At 43.4% G+C, this 23,954-nt stretch overlaps 1 protein-coding gene across 1 annotated transcript in view; it reads left to right on the top strand.

Moving 5' to 3' along the window:
* cobl (cordon-bleu WH2 repeat protein) overlaps positions 1 to 23,954 on the top strand; it is a 333,465-nt gene that overhangs the window by 111,601 nt on the left and 197,910 nt on the right. The window contains exons 5-7 of the mRNA XM_051936126.1: positions 15,219 to 15,447; positions 15,585 to 15,629; positions 16,721 to 16,806. Coding sequence (XP_051792086.1) covers positions 15,219 to 15,447; positions 15,585 to 15,629; positions 16,721 to 16,806 — 360 coding nt within the window. The remainder of the gene's footprint in view (positions 1 to 15,218; positions 15,448 to 15,584; positions 15,630 to 16,720; positions 16,807 to 23,954) is intronic.

Below are 23,954 nucleotides of genomic sequence, written 5' to 3'. Positions count from 1 at the left end.
CCAAGCGGATTAAATGGGCAAGCTCAAGTTATGAGATGCTTAATGGAACTGCTGGAGGTCATAGAGGAGCAGAGAAAAAAGACAAACCTGATGGCCATCATGGACAACACTGCATATCCACTCTTGTGACACGCCAACATATGAGGGCTTTCAGACGATAAATTATTCAGCAGAAGTGTGTCAAGAAACACAACACTCCACAACACAGGAGAAACACTCCCTTATACTAACAGCAGTTTGCCTTTATAGTGCCTTACTGGCACTGCTGAGACTGCTCTTTTTTAGCCAAGTCAGAAGATTCCTGTCATTTTAGTAATTCTGGGGTGCAATCGAGATGTGGGATCTATCATATAGTGCCTTTCCTATCTATCTGTCTGTCTGTCTGTCTGTCTGTCTGTCTGTCTGTCTATCTATCTTATAATGCCTTTCCTATATCTATCTATCTATATCTAATCGTCTGAAATAGAATAAACAGATGGTGGGCTGTGACTCGCGTTTTGATGGCGACTGTGATGTCTGACCACTTTTTTTTTTTTTTTTTTTTTTCGGGCACTGTGCGACTTTCTGAACTTGATCTTTCGAGTGTCTCCACCACACTTTTCTTCCTTATACCTCTGCGTAAGCCCAACAAAAAGTACGTTTTTCCTTGCCGCCACTTAGCATTCTTTGAAATTCTTCTTTTTTTTTTTTACATGACTTTTCCATTGTTTTTTAACCACAAACTGAACAGAAGGTGATTTTTATATTGATTTGTATATTAAAATATGCAAAATTCTGGGAGGAGACAGGGTGAGGCAGTAGTGGGTGGCATGCTGTCTCAGAGCTGCAGTGTCCCAGGTTCAAATTCCAGCCCGGTCACCCAATCTGTGTCAGTCTAATAACCGAATGGCATGAGTCACATGGTAGTGAGAGGACACAGACAGACAGACAGAGACAGGCCTCCTCCTTATGGACATGGATTTGAACCCAAGACTCTACAGCTGTGAGGCAGCAGCACTTATCCAGCGTGTCACAACCATTTTTTTCCACATGTTCATTAGAACTCATGGGCTGCACATTCCAGCTGCTCGGTGTCCACGGAGGAATTGTAAACTTGATGTCTTTGACTTCATTTTGGTACCTCGGTGAGTGTTTTGTTACCAGAGTTTTTGATCTGCGTTTCTTATATTGTCATCCTGAAAGGCGATCCAGGAATGAAACGGATACAGGACGAAACTCGCTTTCTTAATTGCACCCCATCGAGCTGTGATGCCACAGTGAGAGAGATTATTTACAGGGCTTTTGCCGTCTAAGTGACAACATGTTAGAAAATGCCATTGATTATTTATTGTTACCGTAACCACACACTCGTTTGGATTGGACTTCAGCAGTTAGTAAAGCTGCAAAAAAATAAAAAGCAAACACAAGCTCCATTTTGTGGTCTTCCAGTTACTAATGCAATCAGATGAAATGTTTCAGGGAAATACAATTTCTATAATAATGTGCCCTTTGAAGTAAAACCAACAGCACACATTTTGTGAAGCAAGACTGAGGGACAAGTTGTGAGTTGAGCAGCTGAGCCGGTTTGAGGGTTTTTGCTGCCCATAGGCACAGATGTCAATAGTGCCCACCACCCCCTCTGCTTTGAGAAGAATCGTCACCGCCAGAGCTGTTCCTTTCAGACCTGGAGATGGGAATGGGGGCAGCGAAGTATTTAGGACGTCACAATTTGAGAATGTTGAGTTATAGCAACATCTGTTTACAAGAATGTCTCAAAAAAATCTGCTCTTTTTTCAGAAAATAAGCAGGAATCTGGCTGAATTAGTAGTCTGTAGAGAAACGTTAAAAGCAATAAATTGATATAATTAAAAAAGAAACACTTAAGTAATTGCTAACACTGCAGTTTAATTCCTATTTAAACCACCAGCTAAACTTGTGCCTCTTGATGTTTTATTTTTTTAAAAAACATTACCGTAACAGGGAGACCTGGGGACCTGGGTTCGCTTCCCGGGTCCTCCCTGCGTGGAGTTTGCATGTTCTCCCCGTGTCTGCGTGGGTTTCCTCTGGGCGCTCCGGTTTCCTCCCACAGTCCAAAGACATGCAGGTTAGGTGGATTGGCGATTCTAAATTGGCCCTAGTGTGTGCTTGGTGTTGTGGGTGTGTTTGTGTGTGTGTGTTCTGCGGTGGGTTGGCACCCTGCCCAGGATTGGTTCCTGCCTTGTGCCCTGTGTTGGCTGAGATTTGGCTCCAGCAGACCCCCGTGACCCTGTGTTCGGATTCAGCGGGTTGGACGATGGATTACCATAACATACAGTATGTACATGTCATTTACTGTATATCTACTCTATTAAAATCCTAAGCCTAAAAGTGCAACGCTTTTATGTGACTTCTTATGTCACGCTTTAAATCAGGCTTATTTTGAAACCTACATGTATATGTTTGGTATCATTCTTTTCAGAATTTATCGAACTTTTATATGATATTGTTAGATTTTTAGATTCTTATTCCATTTTTAAATTAAAAACTAAAATATCAAGAACTCACGTCCCACGAGACGAGACTTTGTGCCAAAAGATTTAACCGCACCTGGGGCCGGAAATAAAAGACAAAAGAGTAGGACAGCTGCTGTACAGGCTTTTAAATGTTCGAAGCGCAGTGTGAGATGCAGGTCACTGCTGCTGATCGAGCAAAGAGGAGGTTAAAAAAATATATATATTTGTTTCCCATTGTATCGCCGTTTAAGTCGGGGTTTTGGAGGAGCAGCCGCGTATCCTTGGGGTGCGTTCAGCCCCCCTCTTCACAATGCGAGCGGCAGCGACGCAAAGTGGCTGGGCGCAGGCTGGGGAGATTGGCGAGCGAAGCGAGCAGTGGGTAAGCTGCCTAGTTCAGGGGTGTCGAACTCCGGGCCTGGAGGGATGCAGTGGCTGCAGGTTTTTATTCTCACCCTTTTCCTAATCAGTGAGCAGTTTTCACTGCTAATTAACTTCTTTTCCCTTCATTTCAATAGCCCTGTTTTTTAAGGATTCAGTCCTCTGAATTGATTTGTTTCTTCATTAAATGGCAGCCAAACAGAAATGAGATGTGAACAAGCCAACAGATGACCAGCTAAACTGGGATTTCAAACTCCAACCAATTTCACTCTAACCAGTCTCTTAATGAGAAGCGGATTCGTCCTATTAATTAAGCCCATTATTTAATTCAATGGCTTGTTGCTGCTCTCATTCTGCCACAGCAGACATTTCCAAATCTGTTGATTTTTTTTGTTTATTCTGTCATATGGTGACTTGTTTGATGTCTCATTATTGTTTGGCTACTAATTAAGGAAAAAGAGACAATTAAGGGGCCTGAGTCAAGTTAATTAAAACTAAAGCAAAAGAAGTTAATTAGCAGTAAAAACGACTCACTAATGAAGAAGATGGTTAAAATGAAAACATGCAGCCACTGCGGCCCTCGAGGACCTGAGTTTGACACTTGTGCCCTAGTTAATAAAATAAATTGAAAACTTAGCATAATGACAACATTCAGTGAACCTGAGAATAGTATGATTCTCTTTAAATAGGAATCTTTACCCACAATTCCTTTGTACCGAATGTTCGTGTATGCAAATGATGCAATTTACCTGTTATTGTTGGACTGTGTAGGTCATCAGACGTTAAGACCGAATGTTGCCAGTATGCAAAAATAACATAAGACAATATAATCGGTGTCATAGACCGACCGGGACGCCTTTTCATCAAAAAGACCAGGGGCCTCATGTATAACGCCGTGCGTAGAACTCACACTATAACATGGCGTAAGCACAAAAGCAGGAATGTGCATACGCACAGAAAAATCCAGATGCAGGAATCTGTACGTACGCAAACTTTCACGTTCTTCCACTACATAAATCCCGATCAGCGTGAAAAGTAACGTATGTGCACGCGCCTTCTGTCCCGCCCCAACTCCTCCCAGAATTACGCCTCTTTGAATATGCAAATCAATATAAATAGCCTTCTGTGAAAAGACAATGGGAAAAGCACGGGGGGAAATATAAGAATTTCAGCGAATACCAAGTGGAGGCAAAGGAAAAACGTACTATTTGTTGGTTTAAACAGTGGTATAATCAACAAAAGGAAGCTGATCGAGTGACAGAGTGTCGGAGAAATTCGAAGGCTCATCTTCACAAAGTCGCACAGTGCCCGAAATAAAAAAGAAATCACATATCAAAGTCACCGTGAAAGGGCAAGTCGTAGCCCACCGTCTGAGTGTCATATGAAAGCTTATTAGGGTACAGACAAAAAAAATAGGCACACAGTGGGGAAAAAAGCACGAAATGTCAACTTTAATCTCGAAATTTCCACTTTAATCACGTAGTTTATTTTGCCATTAAAGTAGAACATCATAAACTTCATCTTAAAATCGTTTAATTTACTAGTTTCTCAAATCCCATTGTAACTAAAGTGGCACATTAAATGCTTTGTTCTGTATTTGATCTTCTATGTGCTCTATGTGTATGAATCACTACCTGCTTTTTAAACGGGCTTTCTTTTTCTCTGACAGGACACATAATCCATTACATTCGTGATATTACAGCTCTCTGAATAATTAAAATACTGAGATGTATACGTGATATCTTTTTCATGATGATAGGAATGAAAGCATGTTATTAAACATGGGAACACGGTGGCGCAGTGATTGTTCATGTCTCACGCAAGAGGCTTGCGGCGCCATGCGCTACCTTCGATGAAATAATTTACTACAGAAGTACGGTCTCTTTCAAACGTACTAACCTCCGATTCCTGTCCTTACTTTTCTTTCTCCAAAAACCCAATCGCCACACAATCAGGTATGTAATAGACGTGAAGCCATCTGTAAGCTTAGAACGCCAATTCTTCAAAACTTTTAAGGAACATTGAAATATCTTCATAGTACATGTTTAATTGTTCTATCCGTCTAGCATTCCAGTGTCGCGTCAGCACCAGGAAGAATACAACGCAATGCAGGAACAATCCGTGAACTAGCTAGCACTGCGGTACCGTGTCCTCACATGTTTAATTATTAACAATACGGATTATTTAAATGAAGTTAAATTTTTATCTGTATAATATAATCAACATATTTTGCTGCATTTCATCTTAAAAATGAATACCGTCATCATATGTAAATACGCGCTTTATAAAGTGGCGCAGGTTGTGCAATATTATAACTGTACTACAAGTTTACAGTGAGGTAATTGTACTTATAAGTAAACAGTTCTACAAGGAGCACTTGATGGACCGATTGAGTGCGTTTATAGTTCTTTGGATCAAACCTTTTCTAAACCGCGAAGTCCGTACAGGGAAGTCTCTGAAACGTTTTGCCGTGGCTCAGGCAGCGTCTGCTTCATGCTGTATACCGATATTTCTCTTTCCGATCAGCTGCTGCTGTGATTCCTCACTCAGATACAGTGATATAAATACTCCGAGTGGTACAGTGAGAGTAATATGGAAAAAAATGATCTGCTGTGGCAACCCTTAACGGGAGTAGCTGAAAGAAGAAGAAGATGCAGTGAGAGTTATAATGCTAAAGCAGTTATGGTATTTGGAATACTATGGCTATTCCCTGGACCATTATATTGCTGCAGGTTAATTACAATCAGATGCATTACACTAATAAACAATATGCAGTTAATTTCAGTGTATTTATAACGCCGCGTCAGGAATGTGGAGCTAAGAAAGAAAGGGTGATCACACAGGAACAGTAGCACTGCTTTGACGCTGGGTGCCGCCAGTCTGCAAAACCGAGCGGAGAAATTGCATACGCCAAGGTATAAGTTACCGTGGAAATGTGCGTGGCTTTACGCCAAGTTTAGGTTTTATACATCGCGATTTCAGTGTGGCAATGTGAATATGCAACATTTCTGTGCGTACGCACCGTTTATACATGAGGCCCCAGGGGAGCAAGCGTGGTCAGAACAATACCTCCCCTGGTGCAGCGGTGCCTCAGACTCCTGCAGGGCTTCATGGGAGATGGAGTTGTTTACAGCCCTGTTGGGATCCAGAGGTGCAGCAACCGCTCCTGAGCCCATATGGGCGATCCTTTCACTACACCCGGGTAATGTATAAAAGCAGACAGTAGTCAGGAAGCCAGAGTCGGATGGAAGGTGGGCGAAGCTTGCCAAGGAGGAGTGGAGGAGAAAAGCAAAGAGAAGGAAAGTATTGTGAAATGTTCTGTGCTTTGGACTGTGTTGTGCCTGTGGGAAACGAGGAAGGAGTTTCCCACAAGGTGAAGAAAAATAATTAAACCATTTGTTTTTATCAGTGTGCCTCTTGTGTCTGCGTGTGTCGGGTTAAGTGGCTGCTACTCCCTCTACACTTGTCACATCGGATATTCGGCTTGAGCCTGAGTGTTTGTAGGTCTGCATTGTTTAAAAAAAATATTGGGTCGCCCAAGGCCGTTTCTGGGCAACAGATTGTGCTGTGCAAAGTGCTAACAGAGCAGGCGCTGCTGAGGCGCACCGCATAAACATTTCTTTGTGTTCCGGAGCAGTCCGTATAAATTCTTCAGGACAGGAATCTCTACATGGGGCTGCAGTAATGTGCCCTGACCACTAGAGGAGACCCTACGCGCTTGCCTAGACCACCTATGCCCAGAGACGGCCCTGATCGAAAGTGAACATTTCTACTGTACATTTTCATATTTAGTGAATTTTGTAATCATGCTAAGAAAAAAAAAACTTAAATCCAAAGCTTTTTTTAAAAAAGAGAAATTGGCTTCTTTTTGTGTGTTCTGAGCTTGATAAGCCCAGAAGAATCTTCATATTAAAAGCCAACTTGTGCACAGTAGGGGGCACTCTTGAGCCATAACCCCATTTTGTTTACCCTCTGAAAAATGAGTCTGAAATGTTGAAATTTTTTCAACAAGAAAAAATGTTTTTATGTGTAACATAAGCGTTAACAGTAAATACCAAAAAATTAACATAGTGTGTATAGAAAAGAATCCCCCCCTTCGAAATATTCCCATTTTTTTTGCTTTATATGAAATAAATAAAAAAATAAATGAAAACACACAAACCAATATTTTTTCCAGCTTTACTTACTCAATGCAATCTATAACATTCAAGTGAAAGATTTCACAGCTACAGTTCAGAAAATTATATAAAATTAAAAACAAGAAATCCTGAGATGAATAAACGACCACTCCCCTCCTAAACTCAATCAGGTGTCAGTGCCCACCATTTCCATTGCGGTTACTGGCTTCCTTCCACCTGTGATCAATTGTAATCAGTGTGATTAGTGAAGCTGTTCCTGGAGCATTCATTCCCTTGCTTGATAGTGCCACTGACAGCAAACAACTGACTATGGGTGGCAGGACACTTTCAAAAGATCTCAGGGGCAGAGTTATGGACAGACACAAGGCAGGAGATGGATACAAAAAAATCTCAAAGGCTTTATCAATCCCAAGGAGCTCAGTAAAGTCCATAAGTGGCAAGTGTTTGGTACTACTAGGACCCTCCCTGGATCCGGCCGTCCCTCCAAACTGGATGGAAGAGCAAGGAGGAAACTGGTAAGAGAGGTTACCAAGAGGCCACTTTGAAGGAGTTACAGGATTTGATGGCAAAGAGTGATCATTCTGTGCATGCGACAACAATTTCACAAGCGCTCCACAATTGTGGCTTGTTCAGGAGGGTCGCAAGGAAAAAGCCACTTCTCAAGAAAGACCACATTAAGGCTCATGTGAGCTTTGCCAGAATACACCTTGAAGATTCTGATGCCAAGTGGAAAAAGGTCTTATGGTCAGACGAGACCAAAATCAAACTATTTGACCTCAATACCAAACGGTACACCAATGCAGCTCACCATCCACAACACACCATACTTACAGTAAAGCATGGAAGTGGCAGCATCCAGTTGTGTGGGGCCTGGGGCTCTCGTTAGGGTAGAAGGAAAAATGGATGGGGCAAAATACCATCAAATTCTGGAGGAAAACCTGCTACCCTGTGCCAGAAAGTTGAAGATGGGCAGAATGTTCACCTTACAACACGACAACGACCCGAAGCACGCAGCAAAGTTGACCACACAGTGGCTGAAGGAGAAAAAAGGTAATGTCCTCGTGTGGCCCAGTCAAAGCCCAGACCTAAATCCCATTGAAAATCTGTGGAAAGATTTGAAGATAGCAGTCCACCAACGCTCACCATCCAATTTGACCGAACTTGAACAGTTCTGCAAAGAAGAGTGGGGGGCAACTATCGAGTGGGCTCAATCTAGATGTGCAAAGCTGATAGAGAAGAATCCCAACAGACTCAAGGGTGTCATTAAAGCAAAAGGTGGGTGAACAAAATGGCATTGACATTGGGGGAGTGATCCTTTATTCATCTCAGTAGGTCTTGTTTTTGATTTTTTTTTAATTCTTCTGAACTGTAGCTGTGAGATCTTTCATTTGGATGTTATGGATTGCATTGAGTAATTAAAGCGGGGAAGAAATATTGGTTTGTGTGTTTACATTTAAGGCTGTAAAGCAAACAAAATGGGAATATTTCGAAGGGGGGGATTGTTTTCTATACCCACTGTAAATACAGCAGGAAACATCTGTCCGAGTGTCCACTGCTGTACTGCTGCAGATTTAGTTCACGCCCTTCATGTGACGTGTTTTGAAACTGTCACCAAATCACAGCCCTGTGTTACAATCAGGAGAGTAGAAGCGCGTTTCTCTGCACTCTTTTCTTATAAAGTTTTTTGTGTTGCTTGCGCATGAGAAGGTAGAATTTCAGTGCCTGATTTGCATGATGGACACCCGCCGTTGTGTTATTGCATTCTAGCACATTGTAAGACTTTGCGGCTTTCACATTTCCGCTGACATGAACATTGACAACTGCTACATTCTGAACAGGGCTCAGCAGGCTAACGTCTTTCTTGTCCTTCCACTTCATCACATTCATTTTGCCCTTTTTGCCACGCTAAAGATTCACATACCCAAAGTCATCAGGCATATCACAGCAGTTTGGTCATACAAGTGACATATGCATCAGTTACCCTATCCACGTCAATTCTGACCAATAATGGCTCGGTTTAGTTTGTTCTAAAACTGACTTTGCGGCTTCCTGTTTACATGCCATTGTGCATTTTGTTTGAGGGTTCCATCACATTTCTAAATATTGATGAGCTAGCGTACTGTAGAGTGGCAGAAATAATCATGGATTGTTTTTTGCAGCAGTATTTTATGTCATCCACTAGATGGCAGCAGAATACTGTCCAAAGTGTTTTTTGGGCTTCTCTGGGTATCACAACCATAACGGCTGAACCTGAAAGATACCCACCAGAAAACGGCAACAAATAAACGATTCCCAACTCCTGAGCCTTCTCAGTCAATTTAAATAGCCTGAGGGAGGGGTCTCGGGAGTGGTGACATCAGGGCGGTCCCGCCTCCTAGGGCTCCACCCACAAGGAACAGCAGCACATCTTTTTTAGAATTGCAAATGAAACCAACAGAAATGACACAAAGGCTACAAAAAAGGATAAAATGTACAGTACACAAGTCCAGAGTGATGCGTAACGGTGGAGTCGTTACCATGACGTGTTGTGCAGTTGCAGTTGCTAGGGGTGTGGTTCAGGGAGTCACATGGTGTGATATCCCCGGCGGGATGCTTTAAGTAGTCGGTGTTGCGTGTTTTATGCATTCCAGGGTGTGTATTTTTTTTCTAAACCCACTAGAGTGTGTGTGTGTGTTTCGGATTACGGATTTCAGGTATTTCTTCCTTTGATTTTCTGTCTATGACTTATCAAAGTTTTAAGGTTTATGTTTTGTGACGGGCGGCCGAGTCCCATGCCCGGCCGGGATGCCCCTTCAACACTGGATCCGGGGGAGCAGCCATGGGATGCACTCTGTCCCCCGGAACGCATGGTGGCAGCCCTCCTGGGTTACATCAGGGCCACAGGTGTGGGACTTCAGGACTCCGATCTGTTGGGCTCCGTGGCCACTGCCCGGAGGAACTGCATGGCTTAACGAGCTTCTGTGGGCTGGAATGCAGGCACACCCGGAAATGCAGCCTAATTAGGCCAATTACCACCTGGAGCACTTCCGGGAGGGCTACGAATGGAGCCTGCAGCCACTACTCAGGGGCCAGAGTCAGGAGGAAGAGGAGGAGGAGTGGTGGTGGTGGTGGTGGTGGTGGTGGTGCCAGAAGAAGGGTTGGTTGTTTTGATTAAGTGCTTGAGACTGTGTACTGCCTGTGGGGTTCACGGGGAAGACGTGCCCCACAGGGGAAGAAAAATAAAAGTCTAGCAGGTTTGACACGTGCCTCAGTGTGAATCTGTGCCGGTTCGGGTGGCTATATAGCGCCTTATTTCACAGTTTTCATCTCCCAGTCCATCATTATTCCTGACGGTCTTGATATCTGCTCGAACAGAACACTGATGGTTTCCCTACCACTTGTCTTTTTTTACAATGACTATCATGTGCTTTTCCCCCATAAAAATGACTTCCCTGAGGTCTTTCTGGCTTTTCTAAATGGGGCTTTGATTATTTTGTTTTGTCCATAAAGTAAAACTCTGGACTTTTCGGCACTCTGGTGATTCACTCTGAAGGCCTCCTCATGTTTCACTTTGTTCTCATGTACTTTCTTAGTCCTGGCAGCCTGGTCTGTACTGACCACTTGGCTTGACCACAGGCTATTCTTATACCATAAATTACAGCACATGGCATGGGCCTGGGCACAGATCTGCTTGCCCTGGGATTGCCAGTCCTGTCATTGGGCCTGCATGTGCCAACTTCAGCAGCACTTCACATTGGATTCTGCTTATGCAACACAATTTTAAAGAGAGGGGAAAAAAAAAAAAATGTCTTCTCTTCTTCAGGCGGAGTGGTGGCTCTGAGGCTAGGGATTTGCACTGGCAATCGGAAGGTTGCCAGTTCGAATCCCGTAAATACCAGTAGGGACTCTGCTCTGTTGGGCACTTAAGCAAGGCCCTTAACCTGCAATTGCTGAGCTCTGTGAGTAGTGAGAAAAGTGCTATATAAATGCAAAGAATTATTATTATCATTATTATAGAACGTCAGAGCAAGAAACGCCAAGTGGAACTAAAGAAGGTCCGGTCCACCTCAGGGCAGCCATGTTTCTATATCTTCGCCTTTGTTCAGTGACTTGTGGCTGCTTTTTCAATGCGGGGGAACAATGTAAAAGTTAAGACAAAATAATTTTTATGTGTTCTTCTACAACAAGGCCCTCAAATAACTTGAAATGTTCCAAGGCATTTTCTTGAATTGCACTCTTTAGGCTGCACATTTTGTTATGATGCACTACTCAAAAAAAAAAAAAATGAAGGGAATGCTTACAGTCGTGGCCAAAAGTTTTGAGAATGACCCAAGTGTTGGTTTTCACAAAGTTTGCTGCTTCAGTGTTTATAGATCTTTGTGTCAGATGTTTCTGTGGTATACTGAAGTAGAATTACAAGCACTTCAGAAGTTTCAAAGACTTTTATTGACAATTCAGTTTATGCACAGAGTCCATATTTGCAGTGTTGGCCCTTCTGTCTTTTTCAAGACCTCTGCAATTCGTCCCGGCAGGGTGGCAATCAACTTGTGGGCCAAATCTTGACTGACGGCAGCCCATTCAATGCTTGGAGTTTGTCAGAATTAGTGGGTTTTTGTTTGTCCGCCCGCCTCTTGAGGGTTTGACCACAAGTTCTCAGTGGGGAGTTTCCTGGCCATGGACCCCAAATGTCGATGTTTTGTTCCTCGGGTCACTTAGTGCTCACTTTTGCCTTCATTGCTGGTCACCAAACTGTTCATGGATGGTTGTTAGAAGTTGCTCTCGGAGGAGGTTTTGGTCCCATTCTTTATTCATGGCTGTGTTCTTAGGCCAAATGGTGAATGAGCCCACTGCCTTGGCTGAGAAGCAACCCACATGACATGAATGGTCTCAGGATGCTTTACTGTTGGCCTGAGACAGGACTGATGGTAGTGTAGCTCACCTTTTCTTCTCTTCAATCGGAAAGGGGATTCATCAGAGAAAATGACTTGACCCCAGCAGTCCTCAGCAGTTCAATCCCAGAATATCAGTCTGTCCCTGATGTTTTTCTTGGCTTCTTTTTGCCCTCCTTGACACCCACCAGGCCATCCTCCAAAAGTCTTCACCTCACTCACACCTGCCTGCTGCCATTCCTGAGCAAGCTCTGCCCTGGTGGTGCTCCGATCTCAAGCCATGAATCAAGAATGGCACCAAAACATCCTCCGAGATCAACTTCTCCCAACCATCCAAGAACAGTCAATCCTTCCTTCCGGTATCTCTGCCAGGATGGGAATTATAAGGCATTATAAGGGCAAGAAATCCACCTTGATCCTGGGCGAGAGTGCCCGTCCGTCCTCCTGGGCACTTGCAAATGCATTGTGCAAGTGTAATATACCCACGGTGTCCGGGTGCAGGACTAAGGGATCACCAAGCGGAGGAATAGTTAGGTTGTCCCGTTTCATAATGGCAAGTCCAACAAAAATGTGCCTGTTGGCTTCAATAAGCAGCTCGCTTGGGCAAAGAAAGCAACAAAAGCAACTCAACTGTTTGCTGTGGAAGTCGGGGTCAGTGACTGGATCTCCGTCTGGCGGTTTGCTCTGTTCACAAATGACAACTCCTTCCGGGCAGCCGGGCTTCTTATCATGCGGGTGGACCAGAATGGGTGGGGCTAAGTGCCCTCATTGGGTGGTTTTGTCTGTGCTGCGGGGTAAGGAGGAGAAGGGAATGTTAGCAACTGCGCCCTCTGTTGCCCTGGTGGGTTTTCACAATCCTCAAGTGAGCCCATGAGGAGATCCTTGGATGCACATGCATGACAACACACTGAACATCAGAAACGTGACAAACGAGAGGAGACCATTCAGTCCATCAAGCCCATTTGTTTAGCTAATAGCTAAGCCGTCCCATAACTGTGTTTGTTAGGTTTCAGCGTCTGAATTCTTCGAAATGCCTGTTTAAACAGCCTTACAACTTCTGGTACAAACCGTCCCTGATCTACTGGCGTGAGTGCCGGTGGTCCAAACAGAACAGTGAGTGAGACTGTGCAGGATGGCTGAGCTTTTTATTAATTTGGTTTGCCCCTCTACAACAACAACATTTATTTCTATAGCACATTGTCATACAAATGATGGAGCTCAAAGTGCTTTACAGGATGAAGAAAGATAAAATATAAAAATTAGATTAGGCAACACTAATTAACAAAGAATAAAGTAAGGTCTGATGGCCAGGGAGGGCTGGAGAAAAAAACAAAATCTGCAGGGGTTCAGAGGCCACGAGACCACCCAGCTCTCCCTAACATAAATGATCTCAATCAGTCCTCATGGTTTTCAGGCTTCACGTGGGAGAATTTGATGATGATGATGGTCATGTGGACCTCTGGCCTTTAATCCATTAGTGTAGGGACTGCATGGTGCCCTGATCAGGTGGTGGGGGCGCAGATCACTGACACAGAAAACCGGAAAAAGAACAGCAGAGAAAGTATGGGTTAGTATAGATTGTGGAGATTTGATAAAAACGATAATTCAATGCATATACAGAGTATCAGGGATAAACTAAAATGAAGCTATGAGAAAGCCATGTTACAATAACGCGTTTTTAGCAGTTTTTCAAGGTGCTCCACTGTATTAGCCTGGCGAATTTCTATCGGTAAACTCGTATTTAACAGCAGAAGGCCGCCTCACCACTTTTAAGTTTAGCTCTTGGAATGGTAAGCAGACCCTCATTTGAAAATCTAAGGTTACAATTTGAAGTGTAAGGTGAGAAGCATTCTGAGATATAGGACTGAAGGCTTTGTAAACCATAAGCAGTATTTTAAAGTCAATTCTAAATGGCACAGGTAACCAGTGTAATGACGCTAAGACTGGTGTGATGTGCTCAGATTTTCTTTTCCTAGTTAAGATTCTAGCAGCTCCATTCTGCACTCGTTGTGACCGATTGATGCTTTTTTTGGGCGGTCCTGAGAGGAGGGCGTTACAGTAATCTAGCAGACTGAAAACAAAAGCGTCAACTCATTTCTTGGCATCTTGCAGAGTTCTAAGAGGTCTAGCTTTTGCTATATTTCTTAAGTGAAAAAAATGCTGTCCTAGTAATCTGATTAATATGTGATTTAAAATTCAGGTCAGAGGCAATAGTTACCCTCTACATTCTTTACCTCCGTCTTGACTTGTAATCCTAATGGATCAAGTTTATTTCTAATAACCTCATTATATCCATTTTAACCAATCACTAAGATTTACAATTTCTCCTTATTTAGTTTGAGAAAATTACTACTCATCCATTCAGAAACACAAGTAAGACATTGGGGTCAATGAATTGACAACAACATTTATTTATATAATATACTGTAGCACATTTTCATACAAACAATGTAGCTCAAAGTGCTTTACATGACGAAGAAACAAAAAAAAGACAAAATAAATAATTAAAATTAGAGAACACTAATTAACATAGAATAAAAGTAAGGTCTGATGGCCAGGGAGGACAGAAAAAACAAAACAGACGGCTGGAGAAAAAAATAAAATCTGGAGGGGTTCTGAGGCCACAAGACCGCCCAGCCCCGTCTAGGCATTCTACCTAACATAAATGACCTCAATCAGTCCTCATTGTATTCAGGGTTCTCATGGAAGAATTTGATGATGATGGTCATGTGGACTTCTGGCCTTTAGTCCATCAATGTAAGGACATCACGGTACTTTGATTAGGTGGTGGTGGCGCAGATTGCCACCACAGAAAACCGGAAAAAAAACAGAAGAGAAGTAGGAGTAGTAGTAGAATCAAGAGAGTCGGGGTCATCCGGCGCTATTAATAAATACAGTTGTGTGTCGTCAGCATAGCTGTGGTGGTTCACGTTATGCTAACATCTAATTCAGTGAGCGTAATATCTGTCCTGAACTGAGGGCCGCTGGGTACCAGTCCCGTTCTGTGCTGCCATCGCCCCCCTCTGCAGTGCTTTACCCTTATAAGGTGAGCGGGGTGTCATGCCAGGGTATTATGCGGTCAGTGAGGATGACCTCCACTGTGCCCATGTAGAAGTTCAGGAGAACATCTAACATCTGAGGAAGCAGAGGTGCTGTTGAGCCTCAAGAACTGAAATGTGTTGTGCCCACTTCAGTTCATTCAAGGAATTTCTGCGAGTAGAAACCTGAACTGTGTCACCATTCTGTGGTCTGCCATGTTGCACATTCCAGCTCCAGTAATAAGACTGTGTGGCGTGTCTGAATGACCACTGAAGCATCGACTTGTCTCAATGTCTCTTTGTCTGTTTTTTTTTTTTTAACAGAAGACCGTGAGGCTGGTGGTGAACTACCACAAGACCCAGAAAGCAGTGGTGCGCGTAAGCCCTGTTGTCCCACTGAGCAATTTAATTCCCATCATTTGTGACAAATGTGAATTTGATCCACGGCACATTGTCCTACTGAGGGACAGCAGCAGCAGTAAGGGCCTGGACCTCTCCAAGTCCTTGAGCGACCTGGGAATTCGGGAGCTCTACATCTTGGACCACAGCTTAGGTAAGTCTGTCTTTGTCTTTTTCTTGTTGCTGTTGCTCTGCTTGTCCACATTCTTGATGGCACTCTCATTACTGAGAGTCATTTCTCTTCTGCCCATTAAGATTTCAATTTTGCCTTTTTTGTGGTTTTGTTTCCAGCTCTGCGCTCTAAAATTCACTCTGCGCCAATTCTGAATTTCTCAGGTATCGTATCCTGTCATGTGATTTGCTCAAACGCCAGCTAACACCATGTGTGGCACCCTTAGGCTGACTCCGCACTAACAATGCAATGGTTGTCCTGTCACTTTATAATTGTGCAGTGTTACATGTCACACCAGATGTGAGGTGGGCTTCACTCCTGTCAAGTATGTAAGGTGGGGACTCTTGTCAGTGGTAGCCATTAAAGAGATGTGTGTACACTGGGTTGGATCCAAACGAAATGCTACTTAATCTGTCAGTCTGTCTTTACTTTATATAGTGTGTGTTCACCCAAGTGAACAAGGGGCAACAAAACTGGGAATATTTTGTGGTGCCAACACAGCCCCCCCATTTACTAATCCGGTCCAAAACAAATGCAACACCCGATGGTGTGAGAAACAACAACAAGAATAGATGCCACAAAGCTAACTGGCTGCTGATGGGTCCTCCCACTTGGAGCTCCTCATGTTAGGTCGTCTCTGTGCTCAATGACGCCTCCTTCTGGGCGGTCATCCCGTTGAGGCTCCAGGGCCAGAAGGGGGCGGCATCTGTTGTTTCTCAAGACCGTGGAAGAAGAAAATGACAAGACTGTTAGCGACAGCGCCCCCTCTTGGCCTGAGGTGGTATCACATACCTGGCAAGGCACTTGGATGGTGATTCTCAGATGTGCATACATGACAAGTGTCATCCATCAAATAAAACAAGAAGGGGCTGAAGAAAGCAAATTGAATCACAAAAGTTACATTCACATCTGACATTTAGCCTGCTTGTCTAACTACACGTCCATTGGATTGACAGGAGGACCCCTATCCATAAAGTAGCATGCTTGTAGCTTAAGATGACCATCTTGAACTTTACAACCTGACCCTGAAGTCACTAAGTCACTCCTCCGTCTCTTTGCAGCTCCATGACTTTGTAACCAGTTTTCTGTTTTGCTTGTGAAAAACTAACAGTTCTGTGCATTTTATCATCACCTGCTTAATGGCTTGCTGCTCACACCCTTAACATGCATTGTGTCAATTTGTTTGTCTGTTTAATTAATTTTTTTACATTACTGCTTTCTTCTGCTTATCCAATCTGTGACTTGACATTTCCAGATCCAAGTCGGACATCTTCAGTGAGCACGAGTGTCTCCGATAAAAAGGGTCTCCTGGGTTTCTTCAAGCTTAGAAGAAAAAGTAAGGTAGGAGAAAGACCTCCAAGTTCAGCGCCTTTGAAACTTGGCTTCAGTTTGGTGCTTCTTTAAGTCGTTCAGACTGATTAGAGCAGGGGTACTCGGCTCTGGTAATGGGGGTCTGCACTGGCTGTAATCAAATATTTATTTTAGAACCCGTTACTGTACTACTAAAGCAATCCGATGTTTTTGGGCTTAGTTCTAGTTACCTCGTTTGTTAAAAGTTAATGTGCCCCAAGGGTTATGACTTCTATCTATCTATCTATCTATCTATCTATCTATCTATCTATCTATCTATCTATCTACCATATAGTGCCTTTCACCTCTATCTATCTATCTATCTATCTATCTATCTATCTATCTATCTATCTATCTATCTATCTATCTATCTATCTATCTATTATACCTTATAGTGCCTTTCATATCTATCTATCTATCTATCTATCTATCTATCTATCTATCTATCTATCTATCTATCTATTATACCATATAGTGCCTTTCACCTCTATCTCTCTATCCAATTGCCTATTTCAGTGCTTCTCAAACTCAGTCCTGGGGGTCCACTGTGGCTTCAGGTTTTTGTTTCAATCAGATTCATAATCACTGACAACACCTGATAACGCTGATCTCAATTAATTAGCTGGTATTTTTATTTTTCTCTTAATTTATTCTACATTAAAAAAGCACAGCAGCAGGATTTTTACATTTATAAGACATTTAGAAATATTTCCATTTTTGCTATTGATTTGTAAGCCTAAGTCTGTTTTGTTAATTTCATTATATTTTGCTCTTTTTCTGTACAGTTTGCCCCCTTCATTGTGTCTTAATAATGACAATTAAAATTGAGCAGAACAGACACCCAGGCAAACGACACGGAATCATGAAAGACTGCAACTACTTTAGCGTCAGCCCCACTTATTAGTAAATAATGCATTAATTAAACAATTAAAACACCTGGAAAAATAGAATGACAATCAAGATGAAAATATTGTTAAAAAGAAATACAATACATTATTCCCATATAACTGCTTAGTACATTTTAATATATTTTTTTTTTTTACTAAACTTAGTTTTCTAATTTCTATATTGGTCCCAAAACACGGTTCACTTAATTAGCCCAGGAGTCCAATTAAAAACAGAAGCTGCTTGGAACAAAAATCTGCAGCCACAGGGGGTCCCCAGGACCAACATACAGAAACCAAGGGCCTATTGGTGCCACCAGGGGGCAGTAAAACATCAGAAGTAAATCTGTCAAAAGTATCACCAAACCAAAAATGACTGTGGAAGGCTAAAATTAGTGAAGCTGATGTGTAGCAACACAACGGCTAAAGGAGGTGCCACATACTTTTAGGGACTTGGGTTTCAGTTTTTGAAATAGTCACATTTCCCTCTGGGGACAAATAGATAGATAGATATCTATCTATCTATCTATCTATCTATCTATCTATCTATCTATCTATCTATCTATCTATCATATAGTTCCTTTCATACCTACCCATCTATCTATGTCTGTGTGTTAGCCACACATTTTTTTTATTTTATTCATTTAATTTACATTTTTTTGGACGCTGTTTCCTCACATTGTGGCTGGCACTAACACTTCTTGGCTGCAGAGACGGGGGTTCAGTTCCTAGACTTGTCACCAGCATTTTGATATTTACAGTTTGTTTTTTTTTTTTTTTGTTTTTTTTTTTTTTTTGTTCTTTATTTCGCCCTATACAATTTCTTGTATTAGGAATTTGTTAGTTTTCGCATACCCCTTGGGATCAGAGCTCAGGGTCAGCCATTGTACAGCGCCCCTGGAGCAATTACAGGTTAAGGGTCTCGCTCAAGGGCCCAGCAGAGTAGGATCTCTTTTGGCAATGACAGGGATTCGAACCGGCAACCTTCGGGATACCAGCACAGATCCTTAGCCTCAGAGCCACCACTCCGCCGGTTTGTTTGTTGGATTAGCGCAGTAGTTCCTTCCTTCAGGGGCTTCTGTGTATTTTTGGTGACGCCATCACTGGACACTTAACTGTGGTCAATACGTGGATCTCAATAACCCCCACTGTGGTGTAAAAATTGCCAGGGTCCTTCGGATGAGAAATAAAACTGAGGTCCTGGCTCGCTCACTGTGGTCATAAAAGATTGATGGGCATCTTTTGGAAATAGTTTGGTGTACCCTGATGTCCTGGCTAAAGTGCCCACTGTGACATTGTCCATTCTGGCCCCTTAATTCTCCCCTTACTATCTCTCAACCCCCCCTCATCACCTTATAGCTAATGTACGGTGAGGATTCTGGCAAAAGAATGGCTGGTGAGTGCTGCACATTGGTGGTGTTTGAAGCGGCTCCACACCGTCCATGTAAAGCACTTTTGAGTAGATTAGAAAAGTGCTATATAAATGTAATTAATTAATAATCACTTTTCATTACCCAGTCACTCTATGTATTCCATTTATGTTTTTATTTGTTATGCGTTTTCTTATTATTGAGTGCCCCAGTGGTTAGAGTTGTGTCTCTTGCCTCCAGGGACTTGGGTTCAATTCTTGGACCAGTCAGAATTGGTGTGGTGTTTGTGTGTTTTCTGTCTGGTGACACAGTTGTTTCTTACTGCAGTGTTTAGTTTTGCTGCCTTATGACCTCCGAAACCTGAATTCAGTAAGAGTCGGGGGTCTCCAACTCCAGTCCTGGAGGTTTTCCTTTCCTGCCACTTTCAAAATCAGTGACCAATTTCTGCTCTTAACTGCCTTCTTGTCCCTTCACTTTGGTTGAAGTCTCCTGACTTGGCCTTCTGAATTGCTTCATTTTTCTTCCTTAACACCTACAACACGACGTAGGATGAGTTAAGTCGTATATCACTGAGCCTGTCAAGTGTACCGCCACTGTAGACTCAGCCAACTCACCGGTGAGCTTTGCTGCCACGTCTCCGTTACCTGCTACAGTGCTGCCCTCCAGTGGATAGACATTGAATTTTGCTGTTTCTTTGTTTAGATGCAACTGCTTGCAGACGAGTCTTAAAAATAGACAAAAGGTATAAAGCTGCTGATGTTTTGAAACCATTCGATTTGCTGCAAGATGGAATATTTTAATGATAAAGACCGGCAATTGAGATAGTGACAATCAGCTGGATGATACGGAACCTGTAAGCTCAGATACTGATCCCAATAGGAGGAGTGGAGAGGCTGGCAGCGTGCACTGATGCAGCGCATTGCAGCACCCAGCAGCTGTGCAACGGGTGACACCTCAGCACCACTTTAGTTCAAATGGAATGGAACAGTGGGAATTTTTTTTTACAGTGCCTGGAGTGCCAATCCTGATCCAAGTAGTTTCCCCAGATTTGTTTCTTCATCACATGGCATCCGACTCGTCACAACAGCACTAGATGGACGTTCTGGTGCTCACTGAGCACAAACAACCACCAACTACCACACGCGTGCTACAGGCGTGAAGAGCGCAAAGAAACACATTAAAATTTACGCCACGTGAACCTCTAAGCCCGCACCCGGTGACGTGCCTTCCTTCAAGGGCTCTCATTCTGATGGAGACTTTTAGTTTTGCTGCTGGTCAAAATAAATGCAATTCACAGTTTCGTTACACAGTTTGTTGATAATAAATTCATGTCTTATTAATTTTGATAGAGTTCATCATTTATCATGTATACACAGCCCTGTACCACAGTGTCCTGGTAAGAAATGTCCTCACAGGTGGCGCAGTGGTAGTGCTGCTGCTTTGCAGTAAGGAGACTGTGGAAGATTGTGGGTTCGCTTCCCGGTTCCTCCCTGTGTGGATAGCGCTTTGAGTACTGAGAAAAGCGCTATATAAATGTAATGAATTATTATTAAATGGTCCAGCAGTCCATGCGACAGATGGCACCCAAACAAAAAGGAGACCTCAAGTCTGTGAACCAACAACAACAACATTTATCTCTAGAGCACATTTTCATACAAGAGATGGAGCTCAAAGTGCTTTACAAGATGAAGAAAGAGGAAAAAAGACAAAATATAAACATAAAATTAGACAATGCTAATTAACATAGGGGCGGCACGGTGGCGCAGTGAGTAGCGCTGCTGCCTTGCAGTTAGGAAACCTGGGCATGTTCTCCCCGTGTCTGTGTGGGTTTCCTCCGGGTACTCCGGTTTCCTCCCACAGTCCAAAAGAAATGCAGGTTAGGTGCATTGGCGATTCTAAGTTGTCCCTAGTGTGTGCTTGGTGTGTGTGCGCGCTCTGCGGTGGTTTGTTTCCTGCCTTGCGCCCTGTGTTGCCTGGGATTGGCTCCAGCAGACAGCCCTGTGACTCTGTAGTTAGGATATAGCAGGTTGGATAATGGATGGATAATTAACATCGAATAAAAGTAAGGTCTGATGGCCAGGGAGGACAGAAAAAACAAAAAAAAAACTCCAGACGGCTGGAGAAAAAAAAAAATCTGCAGGGGTTCCGAAGATGCAAGACCACCCAGCCTCCCCTAACATAAACGACCTCAATCAGTCCTCATGGTTTTCAGGCTTCACTTGATGATGACGATGGTCATGTGGACCTCCGGCTTTCAATCCATCAGTGTAAGGACGGCACGGTGCCCTGATCAGGTGGTGTTGGCGCAGATCGCCACCACAAAAAAATGGAAAAAGAACAGCAGAGAAAGTAGGGGTTAGTACAGATTGTGGAGCCATGAAAAAAATGATAATTCAATACATATACAGAATATCAGGATTAAACTAAAATGAAGCTATGAGAAAGCCATGTTACAGTAAAGTTTTTTTAAAGTGCTCCACCATATTAGCCTGGCGAATTTCTGTCAGTAAACTCGTATTCCAGATTTGAGGTGCATAACAGCCAAAGTCCGCCTCATCACTTCTGACCCTGTTTCTTAATTAGAAGCCGCTTCTCATTTTCAGACCCTCTTAGCCCTGCACAGGGTTGCGGTGTTTTAGGTTGCTGATGCCTATCCTGGCCAGCATAGGGGGCAAGGCAGGAACAAACCACGGGCAGGGTGCCAGTCCATCGCCCACATACACACAAGGGCCGATCCACCTAGCCTGCATGTCTTTAGATTGAGTGGTAGGGTGTTGTACCGTGTTAGCCATGATGGATGCAAGGAGAGGTCAAACAAAATGACCCCTTTTATTGACTAACTGAACAGATTACAATATGCATGCTTTTGAGGCCACTCAAGGCCCCTTCTTCAGGCAGTTCGTAATCACGTATGATAGATAAGCTACCTGAAGAAAGGGCCCGAGTTGTCTCGAAATCTTGCATATTCTAATCATTTGCCATTTTGCTTGACTTCTCGTGACTATGAGAGGACTTGTGGGGAGAGCATGCAGGGAGGACCCCATATACGAGCCCAGGTCTCCTTACTGCGAGGCAGCAGCACTACCATTGCGCCACTGTGCTGCCCACCAAGCCGATTCTTGCTGTTTTAGAAACCCATAATTTGTTTCCCACGGCTTGTTGCTGCTCTGATTCTGTCACAGCAGACATTTCCCAAAACTGTTGATTTTCTTTATTAAGACCACCATCGAAATGTTCAGTGGGCCTGAGCAGGTCAACATTACCGAGACCTTCGCCTTTCTTTATTGTCGGGTATTGTATTGTAAAGGCCAGCCCTGGCACAGATGGGCGTAGGACACGGCTTCAAAGCACACAAGAGTTCATTTTCTTTTACCTTTTACCGTTCCCACAAGTTCAACACGGTCCCAAACCACACAACACACAATTCTCTTCTTTCTTTTCTGTTTCCTCTTTCTCCTCCACTCCTCCTGGCAACTTTCGTCCTCTCCCATCCGACTCTGGCTCCCCCAAAATTATTGGCCACTGGCTCTTTTCATAAGGCGCTCGGAAGTGCTACAGATGCTCGTCGTTCCATTTCCTTTCTGGCGGAAGAGCTGCTCTGTAGGGCAAAGCAGCAGCTACATCACCTCCTGGTGGCGCCCACAGATCCCACCAGGACTGTACCAAACTCCAACTCCCATGAAGCCCTGCGGGAGTCATGGGCACCGCTACAACCCAGGGGGGCTGCCATCTAGTGTAGACCAGACTTGCTCCCCCGGCCCATACAAGGGAGAGGCGTCCCAGCCGGGTCTGCCACAGTATGATGAATGCAGGTTGGGCTGGTCATGTGTTGGTTTGTTTTTATATCTCATTATTGTTTGGCTGCTGATTAAGGAAAAGAGAAACAGTTTAATTAGACAATCCATTAAAATGAAAGCAAGAGAAGTTAAGTAGCAGCAGAAACTGGTCACTGATTACGAAAAGGGTTAGAATGGAAACCTACAGCCACCATAGCTGGAGCTGGAGACCCCTGAGCCCTGAATTAGAATATTAAAAAGCCATAATAAAAAGAAACTTTGTCTTGTCCCCCTCATTTCTCCAAGTCGCACTTTGAAGGACCCCCCAAGTCCTACTTCATGAATTAGTGATTATATGGCTGGCATTTCCAATTTTGTGCCTGTCTGAGCTCCCTGTTGGGTGGCGCGGTGGTTACACTTGTGCCTCATATCTCCAGAGGGGGGCTTCAGTTCAATTCTTGGACCAATCGCCACCTGTGCGGCATCTGTATGTTTGTATGTTTTACTTCTGGTGACACTTTAGTGCTGTGGCGTTATGGCTCCTGGGACCCGGGTTCAGCTTTTGGACGAGTCACTACAGCATTTATTTGGCCTTTACGTATTTGTTATTTTTTTGCTTGTAGTCGTCTCATGGATATTGGGCTCCATTCTTAGACCAGTCCTGGAACTAGGAGGTGATTCGAGCTATTGGGAGCGGACCCCTACAATGGGGAGCAACCCCACGCCACAGTCTAAACAAACTGACCCCCATGACCTTTGAAGTTCTGATGGTGGACCTAAAAGGATGGAAATTCAGTGTAGCATTTATATCAAAATCTCAAACCTACAGTGGGTATAGAAAAGAATCCCCCCCCCCCCCCCCCTTCGAAATATTCCCATTTTTTTTGCTTTACAGCCTTAAATGAAAACACACAAACCAATATTTTTTCCAGCTTTACTTACTCAATGCAATCTATAACATCCAAGTGAAAGATATCACAGCTACAGTTCAGAAGAATTTAAAAAAATCAAAAACAAATCCTGAGATGAATAAAGGATCACTGCCCTCCTAAACTCAATCAGGTGTCCGTGCCCCCCATTTCCATTGCGGTTACTGGCTTCCTTCCACC

Source organism: Erpetoichthys calabaricus, chromosome 13, assembly GCF_900747795.2.
Source record: "Erpetoichthys calabaricus chromosome 13, fErpCal1.3, whole genome shotgun sequence".
Lineage (NCBI taxonomy): Eukaryota > Metazoa > Chordata > Cladistia > Polypteriformes > Polypteridae > Erpetoichthys > Erpetoichthys calabaricus.
The sequence above is the reverse complement of the archived record's forward strand: the minus strand, read 5'-3'. Positions and strand labels throughout refer to the sequence as shown.